The following is a 17,485-nucleotide window of genomic DNA, read 5'->3' as shown; positions in this document are numbered from 1 at the left end:
GGGTTGCTCTTTGGAGGGTCGGTGTGGACTTGTTGGGCCCAAGGGCCTGTTTCTATACTGTAGGACATCTAATCGAATCTATTTCCTCCTGAGGCTTTGGATCTTTGCCGAGCACAACTCCATCAGTGCCAGTCACCTACATATCCCACAAAAGTAGACATCCCTCTAGTGTGAGCCTAACTAGTGAGTACTGACAAGCTATTTGACTCCAGGAACCATTTCACATGACCTGACACACCAACAATACACTTTTCAACAGATAACTCTAGACATAAATTAGGAATGGAAAATGCAATTGATATTTTGTTCCCCTCCTTGCCTTGCCCAGGTACTAAAGTCAATTGTCACCCTAACTGAGAGTAGTTAACTCAACACAGATCATGTATTAAGTCAGAGATCTTTTAGCTTGCATAGTAGATCCTATAAAGGGCATTTGCCTATGAGATATGTAGATATGAGTTGAGTTTCGGTACTCAATTGACCAATGTTACTTTAGCTAGGATTCAGAATAAATGCCAGATTAATTTTTAGGGTTCCTGTAAAATAAAGTAAACCCTTTGAATGGAGGCCCTCTTTTAGAACTAGAGCAGGATTACCTTTGCCACATTAAAAAGGTAAGGTTGCCATAGTCTTTTCAAAAAATAAGGCTATTCTCTTTTTTTAGAAAAAGAGAGAGAGAGAGAGTTGGCTGGTGGTGTTTAACCTGAGAGCCATCACGGCTAATGTGAGGGGAGAGGTTGAGAAAGGCAGTCCCTCATGGTGACCTCAGCTGGTGTGGGGATTGAACCCACGCTGTTAACATGCCCAGCCACTCAGCTAACCTACCTCCACCCCCACCCAACAAACCCCCCACTTCTCCCTGCAGCTTCAGGGTCCCACTGTCACAGTTAAACAGAGTCTAGGTCACATTGTAAAGGAAGCAATAATTTGACTTGATTTTCCATCAAATTGATCAATTACTTTCAGATTGCTATCCAGGTAAGGATGGCGAGTGATGGGCTCTCAAAGCCGGAGGGTCTGTAGAATTCACTCCAGCTTGGAAACAGCAGCAAGTTGCCATTAGCAGGGAAGCAGCTGTGGGGGTATGGGGCAAGACCCAACATGGAAGATGTTACAACATGGCGGTGAACCCTTCTGCTAATTAAACTAAACACCCAGAGAAGCTCACCTCACCTTTTAATCTGTTAAAGTATAAGTTACTGAGAACTCCAAATTTCCACTATTTAAGGAAAGAAAATATCAATTTATTCTTTAACTCTAAAAGTGAACATTAAACAACAACTATTTACATCTCTATGCCTCCTTTCTCCTAACTGCTTGTTATCTGCCTTCAACTCTATAACAATGTACTGTTCCAATAAACACCCTTATTAAAATTACATCAACTTAATTTACAAAATGCTACAGCAGCTGTCATTTGTAGTGTCTATCTTCCTCTGGCTGTAGATCTCCCTGGGTCATCTTCGATCTTTTGCTGCAAAGATAGTTCATTTGAAAAGGTCCCTTTAATAGGGAGTGTTTTGTTAGCAGTTACTCTGATGCTTGCAGTTTATTCTGTCAGGCTAACTCTCAGAATGCCAGCTTCTTTATATCCCAAACCTCAGATCGTCTCATTGGTTCAATGTTGTCAAAACATTAACTTCAACTTTGATTGGGTTTTAGTATCCTGAGGCATAATTTAAACTGATCAAACATGAACTGTTGTGAGAACAGCCAAATGTTACATATTTTCAATTTTCCAGTACACTGAGACTGCTGGTCAGTCACATGACAGGTGTTTACAAGTTCTCAGTGCAAAACAGTTTTGACTTTCTCTTAAAGGTACAGTACGTGCCTTCAACCTCCATATCAAAGATCCCCTTTCAAACTTGTTAAAATTGAAAAACAGATTATAGATCTGCCCGCCAAGCCACCATTGTTGGGCAGAAAACGAGAGTGACCAGTCGCTACGGCTCACCTCAGCCAGGTAGAGATCTCTGACCCTGCCTCTGGGAGCTGGTCCCTGATACACATTGGGGAATCCACTTCCAGGCAGCTGCATTGACTCCCACGTTGTGGAGGCCACCCGAAAAACTGGCCTTAAGCATTGAATACCAGGCTTAATTGTGTGCCTGGCCACCTACCCATCCCACCTCCTGGCACTAGCTGGAACCAGGTACTGGCAGATCGGTCGGCAGTGCCATTTCCTAGCACCTACCTGCCTCTATGATCCAGAAAATGTCAATCCATGGCTGCACTGAAAAGGGTTAGTATAAAAAGGCAGTCTAAATCTATGGTGATAAAGATCACATTCCACTGGAGTGTAGTGAGGGATGGTTCGATGGGAAGTCTTGTTCCATGTATAATTGAAAGTTTGTAAGAAGATTTGTAGCTGGGGTGCTCATTGTTGTGGTTCTGTTCGCTGCACTGGGAATTTGTGTTGCAGACGTTTCATCCCCTGTCTAGGTGACATCCTCAGTGCTTGGGAGCCTCCTGTGAAGCGCTTCTGTGATCTTTCCTCTGGCATTTGTAGTGGTTTGAATCTGCTGCTTCCGGTTGTCAGTTCCAGCTGTCCGCTGCAGTGGTCGGCATATTGGGTCCAGGTCCATGTGCTTATTGATTGAATCTGTGGATGAGTGCCATGCCTCGAGGAATTCCCTGGCTGTTCTCTGTTTGGCTTGTCCTATAATAGTAGTGTTGTCCCAGTCGAATTCGTGTTGCTTGTCATCCGTGTGTGTGGCTACTAAGGATAGCTGGTCATATCGTTTCATGGCTAGTTGGTGTTCATGGATACGGATCGTTAGCTGTCTTCCTGTTTGTCCTATGTAGTGTCTTGTGCAGTCCTTGCATGGGATTTTGTACACTACATTGGTTTTGCTCATGCTGGGTATCGGGTCCTTCGTTCTGGTGAGTTGTTGTCTGAGAGTGGTTGTTGGTTTGTGTGCTGTTTTGAGTCCTAGTGGTCGCAGTAGTCTGGCTGTCGGTTCGGAAATGCTCTTGATGTATAGTAGTGTAGCTACTCCTTTGGGTTGTGGCATGTCCTTGTTCCATTGTCTTTCCCTTAGGCATCTGTTAATGAAAGTATCGGTTTCGGCGAATACATTGTACAGGTTTTCTTCTTCCTCCTTTTTCCAGTTCTGGTGTACTGCAGTGTGTTGTGGCCCTTTTGAACAGTGTCTTGATGCAACTTCTTTTGTATGTGTTGGGGTGATTGCTTTTGTAGTTTAGGACTTGGTCTGTGTGTGTGGCTTTCCTGTATACTTTTGTGGTGAATTCTCCGTTCGGTGTTCTCTGTACCATCACGTCTAGGAATGGGAGTTGGTTCTCCTTTTCTTCCTCTCTAGTGAACCGGATTCCTGTGAATGTGGCGTTGATGATCCGATGTGTGTTCTCTATTTCTGTGTTTTTAATGATTACAAAGGTATCATCTACATATCTGACCCAGAGTTTGGGTTGAATTTGCGGTAAGACTGTTTGTTCTAACCTTTGCATTACTGCTTCTGCTATGAGTCCAGAGATGGGTGAGCCCATGGGTGTGCCGTTGATTTGTTCATATATTTGGTTGTTTCAAAACCTGAAAGCAACAACACCCCCAGATTCTATGGACTACCTAAAGTGCACAAACCAGACATCCCACTCAGACCCATAGTATCACTACCAGGGACACCATCACACAAACTGGCTAAAGAACGACAACAGAAACTGAAACACCTGATCAGCGGATCCAGACAATCGATATAATCAACACAGGAATTCTTGGACATCATCAGAAACATATACATAGACAAGGAAGAAACCATGGTCTCATTCGATGTAACGACACTGTTCATCTCTATCGACAAAACCCTAGCCAGAGAAACAATAGCCAACCTGCTGGACAAACAGAACAGACAACAGGACGGTGAACCTATCAACAAAGACGGCATACTCAAACTACTGGACCTGAGCCTCACAACACACTTCATATTCAACAACCAAATATATGAACAAATCAACGGCACACCCATGATTAAATACTCACCGATAAGATCCCTAATGGGATCACTCACTGAAAGTCCTTTCGGAAGCACCATCACAAAGAAATGTTGAATCATCAGGTCTCCGTAGGTGCTTAAAGTAGAAATGAAGATTGGAGAGTTGTGTTATTTTGACCATGACTTGGGCAGACAGGCACTGTTCCTGCCACGGCTTTCTCCTTAATTGACTTTAGCTAACTATATTTCTGTTTTATTAAATTGCATAAGAGTTTTGTGCTTCTGTTTTCAGGGGCGTTGTTATGGTGGAAGATGCCAAACCAGAGACAAACAGTGCAGTTACATCTGGGGTCGCAGTAAGTAAGCTTGCTCATGCAGAGAGACATAGGAATAGACCATTTTTCCCCACAAGCCTGTTCCACTATCTGATGAGATGAAGACCAATCTGACTGTGCCCTCAACTCACGTTTCCTGCCTGACCCCAATACTCTTTGAGTCCCTTGTTAGTCAATCATCTATCAAATTCTGCCTTTAAAATATTCGGTGACCCAACCTGCACACCTCTCTGGCAAGGGAATTCCACAAACTCACAACCCTTTGAAGAATGAATTTCTCCCATCTCTGACTTATTTCTAAATAGTGCCCACAAGGGAGACATCTTTTCGGCATCTACCCTATTGAGTCTACCAGGCATCTGAAACCGTTCAAGAAATTACATCTCATTATTCGAAACTGTGGTGGAAACTGTGTTGGACACAGTTCCATCCTGTGTAACCTTTCCTTGTATGATAACACCCTCAGCTCAGCAATCACTTGAGTAAGTTGAATGGTTTAAAGAGATTAAAGATCCTGATGATACCTCCTTTTAATTTTAAACAAAGTAACACACAAATGAATTGATGTATTTGTAAAGCAGATCATTAGTTGTCAATGTCATAATTTAGCAATTACACTTGGAAAGTATTTTTAAGATCTAACGTTAATGTTTAGAATCTTGGAGTCTTGTGAAGCGGTCAAGAAGACATGAAGAAAGTCGTCGGTATTTGTATATTAACACCTACCACACTGGGTGGCATTTTCTCCAAACAGGTCTGCATGTAGTGAGGATGCTGGGAGTGAATCAGGAATCTATTTATAACTATGGCTTTCGCCTTCACTTTCTAACCTCACCACTCTGTGCCGAAGTTTCCTGAGTAACGATGTCGGGGGCGCATGATGTCATATGTACCTCTCACAATGTCTGCTATTTGTCTGTGTCCCTCTTTTTTTCTCTTTTGAAGCAAAAATTAGAAAACCTCCTGAAAGCAAAACGTTTAAATTTTTTTTAAGATTCGGCCGATCGATTCTGTTATGAAAAGCTGAATGTCGAAGGGACCGAGAAGGGAAACTGTGGCAAAGATGGCCAAAGCTGGCTTCAGTGCAGTAAGCAGTAAGTAGCTGCTATTCGGCCAATCTCAATGAGCTGCAGCAGATGATTATGCATCATTTTTGATTCACTGTTTTATTCAGTTTGTTTTTCCTTTTCTTTTTGCGCACTCGTATTTGTGCTTGTGTATTCTGAGGAAGAGAAGACTAACAAATGCATCCAATCTCAGTCCCACCTCAGATTCTTCAAATGCCTTCATTATAAGGAATTAATTTTTACTCATTCCTTTGGAATCTTGCTCTAATGGTCTCATCAAGACTTTTGAAATCCTCTTCGACTGTCCTTAATAATCTTTTTAAAAGCTTGTAGTTAAATCCTCCCCCATTGCCAACAGAATTGATTATTGCTTTGCATAACTCTTAGAACTATCTTCAATAAATATTTCCAGTCATAGATTGCTGATTAGTTGAAATATTGGATGTAATTAGAGGATTTCATCAAACGTTTTACATGCATGTTGTAGTTCAGGGCTATGAATGGTGATGATAGAGGTTCCCATTTTCTTTCCATCACATTCAAAAGTACACAATTAGTCCTAAGCATGCTGCAAATATAATACTGAATTACCAAGGTTAATCATTTGTAATGCACAAATCAACTGGTATATTCAAGAAAAAAACAGACACACCATGAATTATGAGCCAGTATAAGCTGCTAGTAAATTTGGACCAGAGTTTAATTAGAGTGGTGCTGGAAAAGCACAGCAGGTCAGGCAGCAGGAAAATCGACGTTTCGGGCAAAAGCCCTTCATCAGGAATGGCCTCCAGCACCACTCTAATCTAAACTCTGGTTTTCAGCATCTGCAGTCCTCACTTCTACCTAGTAAATTTGGACCACTCTGCCATTTAGTTAGAGGAAATGGCAACTGTTATGATAGTAAAATGTAGGGTATGTAGGTCAGTTTGATCCTAGAGTAGGATAAAAGCACAACATTGAGGGCTGAAGGGCCTGTACTGTGCTTTACTGTTCTAAGTTCTTTGTCTACTATTTTTAAGAAATTGCTGGATTTTTAAATTAAACTTGTTGGAGCTGGTACACTCCTAATCCAATCTAGCCTTCCCTCTTTTTACTTCTGCTTCTATTCCTGATTTTATTGTGATCACCTACCTTCTAAGTTGTTCCTCTGTTACATTCTCTCTCCTGAAGTGCCACTGATTGAGAAAGTGCACCAAAGTCCAGATGACTTCTAGCCTTTGCCATACTATTATCAGCTTGCACTTTCAGGGAAAAAAAAATTGAGCTGAAAAATCTGCAAGTACATATTGCCAGATTCCCTGCAATCAGCAAGATTTGAGCCATCATTTGTTAGGAGGAGTTTGAAACTAATTAAATCTGACAACTGCAGAGTATGTTTTCCAGCAAGGATTTATTGAGACCATCCTTCAGCTTTCTTGTTCAAAATGACAGAATTTATGGAATGCCAAGTCCTCTGTGAATTGAGAGCTCCATTTGGTTTTTATTTCGCTTTTACAGTTTTTTTAAACATTTGGTTGATATTAGGGTGTATTCTGCTATTGTACAATTGTATAATGAAATTGCGTAATGAATGCAATCATTTAGGATAACATATTTGTGTATGATTTATCACTGGCTGAAGACGTTGCCTTGAATTTTCATTGGAATCTCTTTTAGATGTTAGTAACTGAATTCTCCCTGTTTTATGTAGGGATGTGCTTTGTGGTTATCTTTTTTGTTCCAATATCACTCAGCCTCCAAGACGTGGGGAACTCAATGGAGACATTACCAGCATGGTATTATACCATCAGAACAAGTACATAGATTGCAGGTAACCATCCAATTCCACTGAGTTTTGTAACAAGTGCTAAGGTAAAACTAAAGTACTGAATGTGAAATTAAGTTATTTTGAGATATAGTAACCGAACAAGGTTTGTGAAGTTTAATCTTCCCATGCTCAAAACATATGCTGATATAATTTCCAAAACCACTTTCCAACAGGGGTAAAAGATGATTATTAAAGGTGACCACAGTGGTCTCGTTTTTGCTGCCTATGGGATTGTTATAAACTGCAGAACTTTACTGCAAACTGTGGCACATAGAAACTTACACACAGTTGCTATTTTTTTGCTAGTTGTTTAAAATTAAAACTTGTCCAAGTCAAAAAAGTAATTGTCTCAATAAATTTTAAGTTAACTTGTTTGCACTATTGTTATTAAGAGCAGAGATAATCGTTTTCATGTTATACAATATATTCTAGAAATAAGTTATTAATTTGATGGCTCGTTCAAATGAAATCAATATTCTTGTTAAAAATTTCCTTTGCTCCACACAGAAGCTTTTCATATATAATTAGACCAAAATGACTTTGTGTTCCCTGCTATGGACCAGACCAAACCCCATCAATATATATTAAAAAGTAACCTAGACCCTAATTTTTACTTCTCTTAAAGGCAAGTGTAAGGCGTTGCATTCCGTATGCAATTCAATTGGTGAAAGTAATCGATTTTAACCAACCACACACTATTTTTGCACTGCAGTTAAAATACAGACAAAATAAAAAGAAAAGAATTGGCTTAACTGTAACACCATCAAAACTAATATATATAAATTACAACTAATTAACTATTCCAGTATCATAACATCCCATACACACACCCTTGGCAAAGGCAAATTTAGTAAAATAGATTGTCTCATACACAATTCTAGCAGCAGGAAGAGAACCCAAGCTTTTAGCTATGAGAGAATGTGGAATAAGAACTTTCACATTCAGACTCCAGCAACTGCAGAAAGCTAACCTAAAAATTCAGGCTGCTTCTATTGTTCCAATTTTTTTTAAATCCCCAAAGTTTCACAAGCTGATTGCTGCTTCATCTATGACCTGACCATGCTGCACCTCGTCATTAAAAAAAATGCACCTCTTGAAAGCCATAGTATCACCACATATCTCAAATTAGTTTGACAGTTTGGGGCTTATTACTGGATTCTGGGAGCATCAGCATAATATTGCTTAACTTGGGTTTTCTTGCAGTTGTTTAGCTGACTGGAGAATTGGGAAGGTTCACCATGCCTCATTATGTCACCTGACTAGTGCGGTATTTTGAGCGCACTGACATCTCTCATTGCCCCAGGTTCAAAAACATTGTTTTGTTAATTTGGGATTAGGATGCCATTCACAAGTGAAGAATTCATTGTCCATCTTTGATTGCCCTTGAGAAGATGCAAGTGAGTCATCTATTTGAGCACCTGAAGTCTGTCTGATATAGGATGAGACTTTAACCTAACAGCAGTTTAGGAATTGTGTTTGAGATTCAAGTCAGGATGATGTGTGGTTTGGAGGCAATTTGCAAATGATGGTCTTCCTTCACATCTGCTTCTCCTTCTCCTTCCAGCTTGTAGAGGTTGTGTGTTTGGAACTTACTATTGAAGCTGCAATGTATCTTGTAGATGGTACACATTGCTGCTACTAAGTATCAGTGATAGATGAATTGAGCTTTCAAGATTTTGGCTTGGATGGTGTCAAGGTTTTTGGGTGTTGTTGGAGCTACACCCAACCAAACAAGTGGAGAATAACTCTTCACATTCCTGACGTTTGCTTTATAGATGGTGGACAGGCCTGGGGAGTCAGGAAGTGATATCTGAATTTACAGCTGTGATTATTCTCCAGTAAATAAACCCAGAAATACAGCTATATAGGAAACCTGAACAGAAGCAGACTCAGACATGATGCTTTATTTGGTTTATAGTCTGCTGAAAAGAATTACTTGGAATCGGACATGAAAGTTGGACTTATTATGAGGGAAGGTATCTCAAAACAGTCTGGAGAGAAGGGGAAAATATGGCAGAGAGTTTTTTGAAGTCCACATTTTATGTACAGTGTTCATAGTCATAGAATCATAGAGATGTACAGCACGGAAACAGACCCTTTGGTCCAACTTGTCCATGCCGACCAGATATCCCAACCCAATGTAGTCTCATCTGCCAGCACCTGGCCCATATTCCTCCAATCCTTCCTATTCATATACCCATCCAAATTTTTAGATTAGATTACTTACAGTGTGGAAACAGGCCCTTCGGCCCAACAAGTCCACACTGACCTGCCGAAGCGCAACCCACCCATACCCCTACATCTACCCCTTACCTAACACTACAGGCAATTTAGCATGGCCAATTCACCTGACCTGCACATCTTTGGACTGTGGGAGGAAACCGGAGCACCCAGAGGAAACCCACGCAGACACGGGGAGAATGTGCAAACTCCACACAGTCAGTCGCCTGAGGCGGGAATTGAACCCAGGTCTCTGGCGCTGTGAGGCAGCAGTGCTAACCACTGTGCCACCGTGCCGCCCCAATGTTAAATGTTGCAATTGTACCAGCCTCCACCACTTCGTCTGCTGAAAATGTGTTGCTGGAAAAGTGCAGCAGGTCAGGCGGCATCCAAGGAGCAGGAGAATCGACGTTTCGGGCATGAGCCCTTCTTCAGGAATGTTCAGGAAGAAGGGTTTATGCCCGAAACGTCGATTCTCCTGCTCCTTGGATGCTGCCTGACCTGCTGCGCTTTTCCAGCAACACATTTTCAGCTCTGATCTCCAGCATCTGCAGTGCTCACTTTCTCCACCACTTCGTCTGACAGCTCATTCCTTACATGTACCACCCTCTGCGTGAAAAGGTTGCCTCTTAGGTCTCTTTTATATCTTTCCCCTCTCACCCTAAACCTATGCCCTCTAGTTCTGGACTCCCCCACCCCAAGGAAAATAATTTGTCTATTTATCCTATCCATTTCCCTTATGATTTTATAAACCTCTATAATGTCACCCCTCAGCCTCCGACGCTCCAAGGAAAACAGCCCTAGCTTATTCAACCTCTCCCTATAGCTCAAATCCTCCAACCTGGCAACAACCTTGTAAATTTTTTCTGAACCCTTCACAACATCTTTCTGATAGGAAAGAGACCAGAATTGCATGCAATATTCCAACAGTGGCCTAACCAATGTCCTGTACAGCTGTAACATGACCTCCCAACTCCTGTATTCAATACAGTGTCCATCTCTGAGCCACATTTCTGTAATTGCTATGATATCCCAGTCCAATGTTCCTAACCATACCCTGAGTTCATCTGCCTTCCCTGTTAGGCCCCTTGCATTGAAATAAATGCAGTATAATTTATTAGTTCTACCTTGTTCTCTGCTTCATTCCTGCCTGCCCTGACTGTTTGACTCGCCTTTGTTTTCAACTGTACCAATCTCAGATTGAAATCTTTCCTAACTATCTCCCTGGGTTCCCCCCCCCCCCGCCACCTCCCCGGCTTTTTTAGTTTAAATCCTCCTGAGCAGCTCTAGCAAATCTCCCTGCCAGTGTATTAGTCCCCTTCCAATTCAGGTGCAATCCGTCCTTCTTGTACAGGTCACTTCTATCCCAAAACAGCTTCCAATGATTCGAAAATGCGAATCCTTCTCCCGTACAACAGCTCCTCAGCCATGCATTCATCTGCTTTATCCTCCTATTCCTGCCCTTACTAGCTCGTAGCACCAGAGGTAATCCAGATATTACTACTCTCAAGGAACAACCTGCTGCGCTTTTCCAGCAACACATTTTCAGCTCTACTCTCAAGGAACTCCTTCTTAAATTCCTGCCTAACTTTCTGTAATCTCCCTTTTCCCATCCTATGTCGTTAGTTCCAATGTATACAGTGACCTCCTGCTGGCCCCTCTTCCCCGTGAGAACATTCTGCACCCTCTCTGAGACATCCTTGATCCTGGCACCAGGGAAGCATCACACCATTCTGATTTTTCGCTGCTGGCTACAGAAACTTCTGTCTGTACCTTGGACTAGAGAGTCGCCCAACATTATCGATCGCTTGGAACCCGATGTACCTCTCATTACGTTACATTTCAGAGGAGAAAGTAGCATTTTAGTAACATCAAAGTGTTGATTAGATTCAACATTGACAGGATTAAAGTGTAATTGCAATGTTCTCAGGGGAGGCCATGTTGTACTGGATGACGGGACCAGTCTTGGTTATGTAGAAGATGGCACTGCCTGTGGACCCAACATGATGTGTCTCGATCGCAAATGCCTATCAATACAAGCCTTCAACCTGAGCACCTGTCCACAGAGCTCAAGTGGAGAAGTTTGCTTTAACCATGGGGTGAGTTCATTAGAATTTCAAATAATGCAGAATGTTGATATTTTGCTGAATTGTCGCATGTTTGCAGAATGTGAGAATCTCCATAAGTCATGAGTAGGCTAAATACCTGTACCAAACACTGAAATCTTCAACGTACGATGTTTGTGATGGCCAATGTGTCTTCAAAGCAGGAGGTTTTGGACTGTAACTTGCTCATGTTACATTAAGCATACAACACTGGCAAGAAGAAAAAAGACCAGCTGTACATGAAGCCTGTCCACACCGTGGTAGCTAAGACACTATAACTAAACATTTTGTGCAGAATATTGACCCAGATGAGGGACCTGCAGGCATGGTTGTGAAACTTGCTAAATACACGTAAACAGATAGGAAAGGATGTTGAGAACAGGACATAGGCTGAATAAGTGGACAAAAATCTGGCAGAAGGAGTATAATGACAAAAATTATAAAGTTGTTCAGCAGGAAGAATAAAAATCAGAGTTTAAATTAAATGGAGAAAGAATGTAGAATTCTAAAGAGCTAACAGATCTTGGTGTTCCAGTGCAAGAGACACATAAAGCTGGAATGCAGGTACAGCAAGGAATTAAGAAAGCTAATAGAATGCTAATCTTTATTATAAGAGGAATTGGAAGTAAAAATAAATGTATATGCTTCGTTTATAAAGGGCATTGATAAGACCTCATTGAATACTATGTGCGGTTTTGGTCACCTTACTGAAGGAAGGATGTATATGTGTTGGAGGCGGTTCACAGGAGGTCTACTGGATTGATTAGCGTAGTGCAGGAAAAGCACAGCAGGTCAGGCAGCATCCGAGGAGCAGGAAAATCAACGTTTCAGGTGAAAGGATTCCCGATGAAGGATTTTTGTCTGAAATGTTGATTTTCCTACTCCTCGGATTCTGCCTGGCCTGCTGTGCTTTTCCAGCACCACTCTAATCTTGGCTGTAATCTCCAGCATCTGCAGTACCCACTTTCGTCTACTGGATTATTGCCTAGAGTGGACTATAATATTGATCAACACTGGGGTAGGCTTAACTTGTTTCTGTTGGAGTTTGGAAAGGATGAAGTGTGATTTAATGGACATGTAGAAGGTCCTGAACAATCTTGACAATGTACATGAGGAAAAGGAGGTTTTGTCTTGTGTGTGACTCCAGAACCAGCGTGCACTGTTTTAAAATTAGGGGTCACCCTTTTAGGGGAGAAATGGGAAGAACTTTTGTTTTCTCAGGGAGTTGTACAACTTCGAAACCTTCTGCCTCAGAAGGAGGAGTCAGGATCATTCATCGTTTTTAAAGCACAGATTGACAGTTCTTGTTAGGCAGCAGAATCGAGGTTATTGGGGGGTTGGGTGGAAATGTGCAAAGATCAGTTGTGATCTTATTGAACAGCAGAGTGGGCATGAGGTCTGAATGGCCTACTATTGCTCTTAATTTCATGTCTCTAAAGAGGTTTCACCTCTGGCTGTGATTCCAGTGTTGAGTGCCTGTAAATTCTCCCCAATCCCTTCTCCAGCTTCAGCCAAAGGCCAATATGTGGACCCAAAAATCTGCATACTGTGGTCCCACGATACCAGAAAACCCAACACACGCTTGGTGACGGCACAAACTACTTTCCTGTGAAATCTGTTTTACAAGGCTAGGGCTGAGGAGTGTTAGTCCGATAGAAAATTTCTTGTGTTTCAAAACATCGCCCTCGCCTTTCGAGTCTTGGCCACTTCCCAAAGTGGGGCCTTTCAGATGGCAGTACTCAGACATACTCCTAGTCCTATAATGGGCCAAGGAAGTGGGAACTCCCAGTGTAGGTAGCCACTGAGCATCTCCGTCAATACGTACGTGGAGGCCGGATGGAGGTTGTGCTCCCTGTAATGCCAGCTGGGACTTAGACCGTATATGTGCATTGTCATACCTCCACCTACTTTCATATGAGTAATTATATATTCTTATTGTTTATAGTGTAGGCTTGTTGTGAATTAAAAAACATTTTATTTGTAATTTTTAGTCTTACTTGGATTCTTGGTGACATGCACTCAAGATTTTGATGACAGCTTAAACTGATCATAAAAGTAATTGAAAATATATATAGTTCATATAAACGTTTATTAAATGAACAACAGGCGAGATGAACTGGTTGCTGCTTTGAAATGTGATCTGGTAAGGTGGTGAAACGGTTTCTCAAATGGAACAGGCATTTAATGTATGCTTCTGTTCTATTATCAGATATGTAGTAATGAGGCAAAGTGTATATGTGTCCGTGACTGGACAGGGAAGGACTGCAGTGTCTTTGATCCATACTTGGAACCAACTCCAGCAGGGAGTACTGATGGACAGTACAAGGGTTTGTATCTATCCTTCATATAATTCTCTTGACTGATGTATGCCCGTTTGATGTGTGAAAAGCAGGGTGTAATTGTGTTTGTGGACAGCACAAAGATCTCCACTTCACTTTGTAAAGCCTTTACGATAAATTGCAGCAGTAGCTAAATAAACACTATGATGGAGATCTTTCAACTTGGATCAAAATAGTGCTATTGTTATGCAGGAACATTAATATGCTTCCTAAAAACCATTTGTCCAGTTCTGTGAATAGAATGCAATTGTCTTCGACAAAGAAGAAATTCAGTTTTAAGTTAGCACAGATTTTGAAATTTCCTCAGCAAAATTGTTTGTTCATGTTCTAGAAGAAATTGGCTTGTTAACTTAGCTTTAGCAGTGAAATGAAATTTACAAAAGTTAAATAGAATATTAAGTGCATTAGTAAGGATTGTGCTTCCAGAGTAAATGATTAATGTAATCAAATCGGAAGAGGGAGACTTGGAAAGTAGTATGGCTCATAACTGTGGACAAATCGTTCTTAATACACAATGACACTGCAAAACATTTAAGGAAAGTGAATGTTTGAAGATCTAATCAGAACACAAATGAGTAACTGTTCGAGTTCACCCTTCTAGTAGATCCACTCAGTGGCACCATCCATCGGGAAGTCATTAGCAGTCGACACCCATACCCCCTTTAGCTGCTGCCTGAACCCAAGTTCCCCACTGGAAGCATAAAGTCAAAACCTCCAGAGATTAGGATGCGGCAGAGTGGCTCAGTGCTTAACACTGCTGCCTCACAGTGCCTGGGATCTGGGTTCAATTCTACCCTTGGGTGACTGTGCAAACTCCACACAGACCTCCTCCCCATGTCTGCGTAGGTTTCCTTCGGATACTCTGGTTTCCTCCCACAGTCCCAAGGTTAGGTGGATTAACTATGGGAGATGCAGGGATAGGGTAGGGGGGGATGTGTCTGGATGACATGCTGATCAGAGGGTTGTTGTGGACTTGATGGCCTGCATAGCCTGTTTCCACACTGTAGGGATTCTATGATTCTAAGATACAGCACGGATCAGAATATACTTGCACAATTTTATTGGGTCCTGGTTGCTAGAATACTTTAGACAGGGTACAGGGAAGAGGTCCAAGTTGGGTGCCAAGTGTAACATTGCTGAGCTATGTAGAAATTTCAGAGAAACATGAGACTTGCAGTCTGGGAGGAAGTTGTTCATGGGGTGCCTTACCAAAGGTATTTTAAAAATTAAATGATCTCATCTAGGTAAATTTTTTAAACTAATCTACAAATGTAAGGCAAGAGAATGTAGATATCAACTTGTAATATTAGGAACATCTTTATTTGTAAGGTTTAACCACACAAGATAATAGTAGCAACAATATTAGATATTTAAAGTGGGCACTAGAGTAGTGAACTTTAATGAACGTTAGATCACTTCAACTTTACCTCACACTTTTATATTTTCTTGGTTCTTACATTTTGATAACTGATGTGAGCATGTTTTTGGTATAAAGGTCTGAAGATCCCAGTATATTCTACCGCAGACATTAATGTGTTTGCTTTAATTAGCATTAATGGATAACAGAATTTAGCATTTCATTCCCTGCACAAGATAAATTAATAGTTAATAGGACACACAATTTGTACATGGAATTGTAATTTGATATCTTAGTGATATTTTGTGTGTGTCTAGAGGCAGGCAACCTGTATGTGAGATAAACCAAAGATGTGCCTTATATGACCTTATGGGGGGGTTGGGGAAGGGAAGCAATGAGTCTGCAAGACAGATCATGCTATTAGTGTGAAAGATGGGAGAGAACAGGGATGTTTCTCGCCAGAAATGCCTTCTATTGCTCACTGTTTGGATTTAAAGGTGAAGGATGGCCACAGGAGTTACAAAAACCCAACCAGTATCAGCATCAGCCAGTTCCTTTAGAAGAGGGTGATTTTAAAAAAGCTAAGGTTAAACAAAACTCACCATGTAAGGACATGTAGACACTAATACAGGAGTATGCTTCCAGTAACCAATTAGCTGATTATAAATTTTAAGAAAATGATAGGTATCTTTTTGTAGAGAGGGTGGTTGAGTTGATACAAATTGGGTATAAAAGGGACGGAATCAACTGAGACAATAGTGTGGAACAAGTTGTGTGCATATCGGGCAGAGTATGAAGTAAGCTGACTTTTCACTGTTGTTTGAATTGAACAGTCAGATGTAATTGTTATACTGTTTGGCTTTTAGGAATAACTGAAAGGAATTTGGTGACCTTTATTAGTCCTGTCATGCAGTTGCAGGGGACATGGGGCATAACCGAAGTAGGGAGGATAGATAAATTATGTCCAAACATAAATAGCATGTCGTAGTGAGTCTGGGAGCCATTCCGTAAAATTACTGTAAATGTTGTCTTCCTTGCTCCACAGCCCAGGGTGAGCACTACTATTAAATGGAACATGGTGCATAAGTCATACAGTCATAGAGATATACAGCATGGAAACAGACCCTTTGGTCCAACTTGTCCATGCCGACCAGAAATCCTAAATTAATCTTAATTATTAGATTACTTAATTATTAGATTACTTACAGTGTGGAAACAGGCCCTTCGGCCCAACAAGTCCACACCAACCCGCCGAAGCGCAACCCACCCAGACCCATTCTCCTACATTTATCTCTTCACTTAACTCTACAGGCAATTTAGCATGGCCAATTCACCTAACCTGCACATTTTTGGACTGTGGGAGGAAACTGGAGCACCTGGAGGAAACCCACGCAGACACTGGGAGAATGTGCAAACTCCACACAGTCAGTCGCCTGAGGCGGGAATTGAACCTGAGTCTCTGGTGCTGTGAGGCAGCAGTGCTAACCACTGTGCGACCGTGCCCATTTCGAGTCCCATTTGCCAGAATTTGGCCCATATCACTCTAAACCCTTCCTATTCATATACCCATCCAGGTGCCTTTTAAATGTTGTAAATGTACCAGCCTCCACCACTTCCTCTGGCAGCTCATTCCATACACGTACCACCCTCTGCGTGAAAAAGTTGCCCCTTAGATCAATTTTAAATCATTCCCCTCTCAGTCCAAATCCATGCCCTCTAGTTCTGGACTCCAGACCCCATGGAAAAGACCTTGACTATTTACCCTAACCATGCCCGTCATGATCTTTTAAACCTCTGTAAGAGCATAGAACGTAGAACACAGCAGAGTACAGGCCCTTTGGCTCTCAATATTGTGCCGACCTTTTATCCTACTCTAAGATCAGACTAACCTACATGCCCTTCATTGTACTATCATCCATGTGCCTATCCAAGAGTCGCTTAAATGTCCCTAATGTATCTGACTCTACTACCACTTCTGGCATTGCATTCCATGCACTCTGTAAAGAACCTACCTCTGACATCTCCCCTAAACCTTCTTCCAATCACCTTAAAATTATGCCCCTTCACGATAGTCATTTCTGCCCTAGGAAAAAATCTCTGGCTATCCACTCTATCTGTGCCTCTCATCATCCTGTACACCTCTACCAATTCACCTTTCATCCTTCTTTGCTATAGTGAGAAAAGGCTTAGCTACCTCAACCTTTCTTCATAAGACATGCCCTCCAGCCCAGGCAGCATCCTGGGGAATCTCCTGTACGTCCTCTCTGAAGCTTCCACATCTTTCCTATAATGAGGCAACCAG

General features: G+C 41.6%; 1 protein-coding gene across 7 annotated transcripts in view; it reads left to right on the top strand.

Moving 5' to 3' along the window:
* The window catches only part of LOC140465874 (disintegrin and metalloproteinase domain-containing protein 11-like), a 173,555-nt gene that overhangs the window by 134,248 nt on the left and 21,822 nt on the right, over window positions 1-17,485 (top strand). For 6 of the 7 annotated variants that reach the window (XR_011955175.1, XR_011955176.1, XM_072561752.1 and 3 more), the window contains 5 exons: window positions 4,246-4,309; window positions 5,283-5,382; window positions 7,046-7,165; window positions 11,313-11,481; window positions 13,697-13,814. Coding sequence is in view for 5 of the 7 variants with exons in the window: in XM_072561752.1 (XP_072417853.1) it covers window positions 4,246-4,309; window positions 5,283-5,382; window positions 7,046-7,165; window positions 11,313-11,481; window positions 13,697-13,814 (571 nt within the window). In the remaining 2 variants the exon portion in view is untranslated. The remainder of the gene's footprint in view (window positions 1-4,245; window positions 4,310-5,282; window positions 5,383-7,045; window positions 7,166-11,312; window positions 11,482-13,696; window positions 13,815-17,485) is intronic. The other variant, XM_072561755.1, reaches the window with a different exon arrangement.

This window comes from Chiloscyllium punctatum, chromosome 42 (genome assembly GCF_047496795.1).
Source record: "Chiloscyllium punctatum isolate Juve2018m chromosome 42, sChiPun1.3, whole genome shotgun sequence".
NCBI lineage: Eukaryota > Metazoa > Chordata > Chondrichthyes > Orectolobiformes > Hemiscylliidae > Chiloscyllium > Chiloscyllium punctatum.
The sequence above is the reverse complement of the archived record's forward strand: the minus strand, read 5'-3'. Positions and strand labels throughout refer to the sequence as shown.